The sequence below is a fragment of the Brachyistius frenatus genome, unplaced genomic scaffold (genome assembly GCF_029030835.1).
Source record: "Brachyistius frenatus isolate BFR_SWC_R1_liver_20210118 unplaced genomic scaffold, ASM2903083v1 Contig_356, whole genome shotgun sequence".
Lineage (NCBI taxonomy): Eukaryota > Metazoa > Chordata > Actinopteri > Embiotocidae > Brachyistius > Brachyistius frenatus.
This window is the reverse complement of record NW_027210955.1, coordinates 255,981-264,598: the sequence shown is the minus strand read 5'-3', so window position 1 is coordinate 264,598 and position 8,618 is coordinate 255,981. Positions and strand designations below refer to the sequence as shown.

Here is an 8,618-nt window from a genome sequence, read left to right as displayed (position 1 = left end):
ATCCCAGAAGCTGTTCCACACTAAGAAGGTCCACCATGGATCACATCGGTCAGCGTCTAAAGAGTGACGAAGTGAAATCCAACTAACTTCTCATCGTTGACGTCCTGATGACCCGCTTCGTTCTTCTGTGTTCGTTATCAAACCCGGAGCCTCCACGGCACCGAGCGGTTCCGTTACCGTGGACCCGACTATTCCCTGGAGCGGGCTAATTTGACAGCCGCGCGTCTCCACGGTGTCGCAAACAACTCGTACACATTACTACGTGTTTGACAGAGAAAATGCCGGAGACGTCGCTCACTAGCCTCGGTCGGTGTCTCGGTCGGTGTCTCGTGAAAAGAGCTGCGAAGTGTAAAAGGCGATGGCCGCGATAACCACACAGCAGGGACGTTTAAATGGCTAACTCGGATCCAGTAAATAGACGGAGCCCTTACCTCCCCTGCGAAGCGGAGAAAACCACAGTTGGGTTTCATCCGGTCCACTCGGTTCGAGGATGAAGACACGGGGTGGAGTCGGGTACCCGCACTTCGGTTTAGTCGTCCATTGTGGCTTCCATTGGGGCTATGTGGTGGGAAAAAGGGGTTGTTGTAAAAAAAATACAAAAAAGGACCGGACTATAGACAGATCCGTCTACTTCCGATGAGGGGACCGGGGGACGGAAGTGCGACGATAGACTCCGCCCACATCGAAGGAGACCGCTGGACAAAACAATCCTACCTTTTTTGTCCAACAGTCCCATTTTATTCATGATTTATGAACATATGTTATATTACAGTGTAGTATATTTCACATATATGTGGATTTAATACGAACATATGAAGAAAAAAGAACTACGTATAAAACACACAAAAAGATAACAATACACAAGACAAATAACAATAACAAATAACAATACACAAGACGACGCAAATGAACAGGACACTCAGCTCCAGGCAAACAATTCAAGTCATATTAAAATGGACACGACAAACCTGTCCAGTAACACAAACCCACATTTAGCGCACAGAGACACAGCTGTAAGGTTATCAGGACTTTATATTCACAAGAACAAACGAGGAGCACGAAGCATCCTGAACTTCCTTTGCATGTCGCTGAGACTTTCTCTGGTGATCTTCAGAAGATCTGCAGAGCTTCATTCATCATGAGGAGTTTGAGGAATGTCCAGTTCATGGCGGGTGTTTTTGATATATATTACATTTAGGAGAATGTGGTTGTTCTTCAATAAAGCAGTAAATACTGATATATGGTTGTATGTGTGGCCTCTACAGCAGATAGACCTTGCTTGAAGAACTCATCTCACTTTACAACAGCCGTGTCAGACTTACATGCCTGGTATCAGGAACAATATGTCACTCATTTCCGTATGTTCGCATCTTATTTCCAACGTTCAGCTTTGTTTCCGCTGATATTTCACAGTTTGTTGAAGACGGTGAATAAAGCAGTCGTAATGACGTAACGCTGCGTCGCGTCAGGACTTCGTGCAGCCACAAGCCAATCAAAGGGTCCGATTTTGGGCGGACTATTTGAACCGATCAAAATGCAGCTCGCTGATTCGCTAACAGAACCGTCCGTCATAGGGGGTTCGTCTCATGTGATACACGGGCGATATTTCCATTCAGCGACATTTATCGGTGGATTAAAGATTGGTAATCGATCTCATGTACACATGGGTTAACTATATTGTTTCAAAATAAGGAGAAAAGATACCAGTACATTATTTGCAGGCTCTAATTTGTGCGGTTGAACGCGAAAGAAGGAGACTGCAGCTCGGCTCCATGTGACGTCAGCTAGTGGGCGTGACCGGTGTGAACATCAACAAAAGACAGACGAGGAGAAAGGAGGACAAAACAAGACAGAAGACGCGAAGGAATAACCAGCCGGGGACAACAGATATGTCGGTTTGACTCTCGGTAACAGGTGAAGTACACCACCGCTGTTCTTCTCCACAGGAGGAGGATTTAATGACATCTACTTCCCTTTTCTCGATACACTTGAAACGAAATCGGACAGCAGGAGAAACAGATGACAGTCAAACGTCGACTTAATCTCGATTAATCTCTCTATAAACCGAATTAATACAAGATAATACGAGTCGAAGAATCTCTTTACTTGTTATTTTTTAACACAGTTTCGACGCAACTCGTACAGAAACGTATTAAAATAGTACTAAAGTGTATTTTGCAAAATCCGTGAACTTGAGCTAGCCGTGGCTAACATTAGCTTCCTCGGTTACAATCAATGAACTCGACGAACCGGAGGACTTCCGGTCGTGTGGGAGATGTTTTTTACGTGTTTTAAGCCGTTTATTGACAGACAGAGCCCCGCTAAAGGCTGTTGTTTTTCGGTCAGAGGACAGAGGCGTCCACCGGAGGAAATCTGACACCGGAGCCCAGCTGAGGGAAGTGGGCGGGGCTCCGAGCGGGCACCCCGGTAGAACCGGAGCAAATGCAGGCCGGTCATGTAACGGAAACAAAAACCAAGTTCGTTAGGCGTTTGATGAGAAACTATATTTTCTAAGGAAGTATTTTCTTTCTATGTGCCCAACGGATCATGTTAGTTATTGCCTACGAATAACCAACATTCTCATTATGTACTAAACAGACTGCTCCTACATTTACCATCTTTATTATTAAGAGCTACCAACTGATAAAATAACTTCAAATTACCATCTGTGTCTCAAAAGTAACACTTCAAAACATCTATATTAAGTTGAAAATGTCATAAAAACAGAAGAATTGGCTGATTTTCACATGACAGGAGCTTGAACCAGAGAATTGTTTTGATAAATATGGAAAAAAACAATTTAAAACCGGTCTTTATTAATTGTCTCTTGAGAGTTGAGGTGGTTTCAGGCCTTTCAGTCAATTTACACAGAACTTTCTAACACTTTTGTGGGGGAATCACAAGAGGGAATAACAGCAGTAATAACAGATTTCACCTCGGGAAACTCCAAACCACTTCCTTTTTCTTTTTTATCATGAAAGGACTTCTGTATTGCTCAAGATAGATTGTAGAAAGTGGAAAAAGCACTGCATTACAAACATTATAAACTATAATTTATGAATGAAAAATCAACTGATTTGACGCTAAACAGACTTCTTCTTTTCTTGCAGTTGACAAGTACTGTGGAAACAAACGGAGATCGTTCAGACATGGATGCCTTCAAGCTGATGAAGGAGCTGAGGGTGAATTATGAGCAGGAGGGTTTTTACCTCCCGAAGGAGACGGGCCTGATGCTCATCGAAACCACAACACAGGTGAGCGTGTTGGACCGCGGCGGCTCGTCGATCCGCTGCAGGGTCGGACGTGTCGGCCGGGTGTTTCCTGGCGGACCTCTGCGATAGTCACCGTTACGACAGATGAAGCGGGTTAAGTAACGGCGCGTCTTTTACTTTTCCAGGGCGACAGTCGGATCTCGGCCAAATGCAGAGACGCCAAAGTGGAGGATCTGTGGAGTCTGACCAGCTTCTTCGGTTACAGCACGCAGACCTTCGTCCTGGCTGTTAACCTGCTGGACAGATTCCTGGCCATGATGAGGGTACGAGGCGCTCCCGCCTGATAGGACCACACGTAGACATGGCAGCTTTTGGTATTCAACCAGAGTCTGGTGACACATTTGGCTGCTGAAATGAGGAACACTGGTGCAGATTAGATTTCTTTCAGACCAGTTAGTGAATCACATATTTCCTACCTCATTAATCAGCTCCTCACTGACTCATGAATCCACTGCATGAAGTGGCCTTTAATATGTCGCTGATGTAACTCACCTCCCGTCCCCCCCTTCCCCTCCCCCCCCCCTCAGATCCAGCCCAAGCACCTGTCCTGCGTCAGCCTCAGCTGCCTCCACATGGCGGCCAAAGTGACGGAGGAGGAGTGCAACGTGACGCCCAGCGACGAGCTCATCCGCATCGGACAGTGCCGGTTCACCACGTCCGACCTCGGCCGCATGGAGAAGATTGTCGCAGAGAAGCTCGACTTCAAATCCAAAGCCATCACCGCCTTAACCTTTCTGCACTTGTACCACCGGATTGCACTTTCTCACTCCACGGAGAGGTGGGTGTTCTGGAAATATGTGCAAATTTAATATCCTAATAGTTTACATTCCTGCAGGTTTTTGATTTATTTCTATTCATTTCTGTTAAAAAAAACAACTTGCTGCAAATAGATAATCCGTTCCAGTCCATGTTTAGACATCTTTCTGATTCTGTATATGCAGATTCTGCATTTGTTCCACATATCTGAATTCCTGCATTTTGATTGGCGGAGGTTGTCCACAACACCGCCTGTTTATCACAGCAGCAGATGTAGGGCAGCAGTCAACATCTGAGCTGAGTCAGCTGATAAGACTTGTGTTGCTGCCACTGGCACCTCCACCTCCACCTCCACCTCCACTCACGTAACCAAGGCGCCTTGTTTTTAATCCGCTTCGGTTCAAAACTCCACATCACGTACGCTTTTACACCGGTTTGGCTTTTTGCTAAGTTTTGTGAGCAGTGCACAGTCAAACAGTTTGAGACTGCTGCACAGGGGAAATAAAAAATAGTTAAAAAGTACAAACAAAACCAACAAAAATAGATCTTAACAAGTGTAAAGGAAAGTCGATTCTGCCTGAGACGTGTCACGGTCCTGCAGACACACTGAACCTGTGTGTGTGTGTGTGTGTGTGTGTGTGTGTGTGTGTGTGTGTGTGTGAACAGGAAGGAGACTCTGAGCCTGGAGAAGCTGGAGGCTCAGCTCAAAGCCTGTCTGTGCCGCATCTCCTTCTCCAAAGCGAAGGTAGGTCAAAGGTCATGCTGGATTACAGCCGTCTAACAAGGGGCTCAGAAATGAGTTTTTCTTCCGTTGCTGTTATTTTGGACATTAATATTCCTTCCTTCCGTCCAGCCGTCCGTCCTCGCCTTGTCGCTGCTGAGGCAGGAGATCGAAGCCATCCGGTCTGAGGACATGCTGGAAATAGCCTCTCACATCCAGAGACACCTGAAGGTACGGCTCACACGGCATCCAGGAAGGGAAAGTAACACCTGTGGAGACCCAGAGTCAGTTTGGTTTCCCACCAACACCTCGTTTCAGAGGAAATGACAGTCTGAAGGTTTAATGTCACAGATGTCTGATGGTTCCATCAAAGCAGTATTAACTGTTGGTTCTCTACTGGATCAGCTGCAAATGTTTATGGGACACACAGAGACATTACCTTCACAAATATGAACAAATAAGTTCATTAACCAGCCTCAAGGTGAGGTGAACACGCTGCTGAGTGGATGTGTGATCGTTCAATGAACAGCAGCAGCAGTTATTTATTATTTCTCAGCCCAGCTTGGGTCCAAAAAAAAATTCTTCTCTCCATCTGTGGTTAGGGTTAGGGGTCAGATTTTAGATTGGGAGCATTTTAGATCTCGTTGTGTCGCCACCATGACACTCTCGCTCTCAGGCATGTTTGTCTTTTAAACCCTGACAGACACATTAAGGTGTCACATGACCAAGTGATCAGGTTTCAGAAGTCGTTTTAACCTGGTTTCTGTTTACAGTAACATCTTTCTCACAGCTGGCTGCTCAGTGTTAAGTAATTGGATTGCTGTAAATACACAGAGGTCCGTCTGCAGGGGGGCCGACGGCCAAACGGTCAAACTGAGCTGCTGCGTTCTTTGGTTTCAGATTGCTGACGGCGAGCTGCTGCTGTGGAGCGAGCATGTGGCTCGGTGTCTGTCCGACTACGCCTCCCCCGAATGCAGCAAACCCAACCACAGGAAGCTGCAGTGGATCGTGTCGCGGCGGACCGCCCAGAACCTACACAGCCACCGCAGCGTCCCCGAGCTGCCCACCATCCCCGAGGGCTGCTGGGACGAGAGCGAGAGGTCAGAGTCCAGAACACACCTGAACACCACATTAACTCTGTCAGGACCTGAAACACACCTGAACACCACATTAACTCAGTCAGGACCTGAAACACACCTGAACACATCATTAACTCTGTCAGGACCTGAAACACACCTGAACACATCATTAACTCAGTCAGGACCTGAAACACACCTGAACACATCATTAACTCTGTCAGGACCTGAAACACACCTGAACACATCATTAACTCTGTCAGGACCTAAAACACACCTGAACACATCATTAACTGTCAGGACCTGAAACACACCTGAACACATCATTAACTCTGTCAGGACCTGAAACACACCTGAACACATCATTAACTGTCAGGACCTGAAACACACCTGAACACATCATTAACTGTCAGGACCTGAAACACACCTGAGAAACAAATGAGAAATACTCGTTCCTGATGAAATGCCCAAATTAAACTTGAGGAAATATCAGATAAAAGATAAGAACTAAGAGTGAAACTGTTGAAGTCCATGTTAGAGTTTCAGTTTCACTGTGTTGCTGACATCACGTTGACATCATGTGACAGCTCAGCAGATTAAATACCAGCGCAGGTGTTTGAAACGAGCAGGAATCAGACGCACCCTGTGTGTCATAACACACCCTCCATATTTCAGTCTACACTAACACAACACTGACACACACCGTGCTAGAGGTGTGTCCTCGCGCTGAGGTAACGCAGCATGTGTCAGCACAAACATTTTCCTTTAAAAAAAACAACTGGTGAGAAACGTGGACTGATGCAACCACCTGAGCAGCAACACCCGAGTTACTGATGTGTTGTAACACACACACACACACACACACACACACACACACACACACACACACACACACACACACACGTTTCCATGACATCACATTACGCCTCACCTTTATGCAACTCTGTCTGATTCAACTTTATGAAACGATAAAAGGAGGAAATAAACTGAAGCTGAAACAGCTGATCATCAAACAGCTGTTAGAATATGTTTTTATGACCGTATGTTTCTCACCTTAACATTGAACAGATGTTTAACAGGCTGGCAGTCAGCTGAGTAACAAGTCACAACACAAGATCAGCTGATGGTCTGAGCTCAAGGTTGAAAAAATGCTGACTATTTCCTGTTTTCTTGCCAAGTCATGTGACTTCTGCTCTGACCAGTTTTACATAAACATTAACAAGTTTTTAAAAAGCACAAAGTTCGATTCACCTCCAGTCTGATCGACAGCAAACAAAACTGAAAGTCAATTTAAAACACCAAACAAAAAAACAAAAGGGTTGTTGCTTTTTAAAACGTTTTTTTGGTTGTTAACTGTATGTTAACTGTATACTGACTATGTCCTCTGTCTCTGCAGCGAGGACTCGTGCGAGGACACGATGAGTTCGGGTGAAGAGTCTCTCAGCAGCTCTCTGGGCAGCGACGCCGAAGGGCCGTTCTTCCCTCTGCACCTCCGTCTCCAAAAACACCGCCAGTACCTCCACGCCTGAAAGCCTCTGCTGCCTCCACCCCCACCCCCACCCGTCTCTAACTTCTTCACCCTTTTTATTTATTGTCCGATAAGCTCCGGTGCTGGGGGAGAATTGCACAACAACGGGCAGCTGAGCAGTAGATGTAGAGCTTTAGTGTGTAGACATGTTCGGTGCATGTTCAGGTGTCACATTCCAGACCGCCGGGTCATCACGGCCCGTCCGGCGGATAAACTCTGGTCTGCTCCGCGTCCGCTCTTTTTTACGACGTCACGTCAGACCCGACCATTTGCCAAAACACTTGAGTTTTATTGACTAAACTGTTTTTTGACTGTTATTACTGAGGATGAGGAGTCGTGGTGGCGAACAGAAGCCGAGAGCGGCGGCGGTCGTGGTGTTTTCAGCTCGTTATGCAGAGAGAAGCACTTTTATAACAAGATGTCAGCGTCTCTCTGGGCTTTTTCACAGAGCAGATGTGTTTCCAGGGTCACTTTATCTCTCTGTCCTGGTCACAGCTGAGCTGTTCAAATAACGGAGCAGAGATAACATCGCTCCGACTGAAAACTGGAAACTCCCGTGGCTGCTCCCGTCTTCTGTAGCTGAACTTTAATTTGCACAATTTTTTTATTTTCATTTCAAGTATTAAATGGTGAAAGTGGAGGTTTGTGTTTGACCCCGCAGGGTGTTCAGATAAAAACATTTAACGAGTGTGTTTGTGGATGTGTGTGTACGTACGGCCCTGGTTTAAACTTCAAGTTGCCAATTTTAGGATGTAGCTTAAAAAAAAAAGTCTGTGGTGTTTTCAGAGAGAATGTTGTATGGAACGAAATAATGCTGACAGTGTCAAAAAAAAGTCTAAAAAATGTTTATACAAAAACATGTAAAACTGTAAATGATGTAAAAAAACAACAACAACAACTGTTAATAGGTCTTTGTAGATATTAAGTTATTTATTATTTTTGTCACCTGTACTGAAAAAAGAAAATCTTATAAAAAAAAATCTTATTTTTAATCTGCTGTCGGTCTTTTTTTCTTTCTTTCTCCTTTCATCATCAACAACAACCAGTTGCTTGGATTCATTTTCTGAAATCTAACTGAAACTGAAGCCACTGCTGGAATCCGACACTTCATACAACAAATAACATCCAAAAGAAACAAAACCTCCTCCAAGAGATTTACTGAACAAAGACTCAGGCCGAGTTTACCCGTCTGTAACTTCTGACACACATCAGACTCACAGCTGTAGAAGCTCCGCCCCCTCACAGATCATTTATCCACCTCAGCG

At 45.3% G+C, this 8,618-nt stretch overlaps 1 protein-coding gene across 1 annotated transcript; it reads left to right on the top strand.

Annotated features, from left to right (window-relative positions):
- Positions 1–1,591: 1,591 nt before the first annotated feature.
- Positions 1,592–8,331, top strand: ccng2 (cyclin G2). The gene is made up of 8 exons (XM_069724009.1): positions 1,592–1,914; positions 3,111–3,254; positions 3,398–3,535; positions 3,800–4,050; positions 4,695–4,773; positions 4,882–4,980; positions 5,650–5,849; positions 7,222–8,331. Exons 2-8 carry the CDS (start codon positions 3,150–3,152, stop codon positions 7,352–7,354), a joined length of 1,005 nt encoding a protein of 334 aa, XP_069580110.1. The 5' UTR covers positions 1,592–1,914; positions 3,111–3,149; the 3' UTR covers positions 7,355–8,331.
- Positions 8,332–8,618: the final 287 nt, after the last annotated feature.

What these genes read in the sequence shown, in the direction of transcription:
- ccng2 (XM_069724009.1), top strand. Translation starts at nt 3,150, where the DNA reads ATGGATGCCTTCAAGCTGATGAAGGAGCTGAGGGTGAATTATGAGCAG. An exon ending in TCTCCTTCTCCAAAGCGAAG is followed by an intron (nt 4,774 to 4,881) that starts GTAGGTCAAAGG and finishes CCTTCCGTCCAG; the next exon opens with CCGTCCGTCCTCGCCTTGTC. An exon ending in ACATCCAGAGACACCTGAAG is followed by an intron (nt 4,981 to 5,649) that starts GTACGGCTCACA and finishes CTTTGGTTTCAG; the next exon opens with ATTGCTGACGGCGAGCTGCT.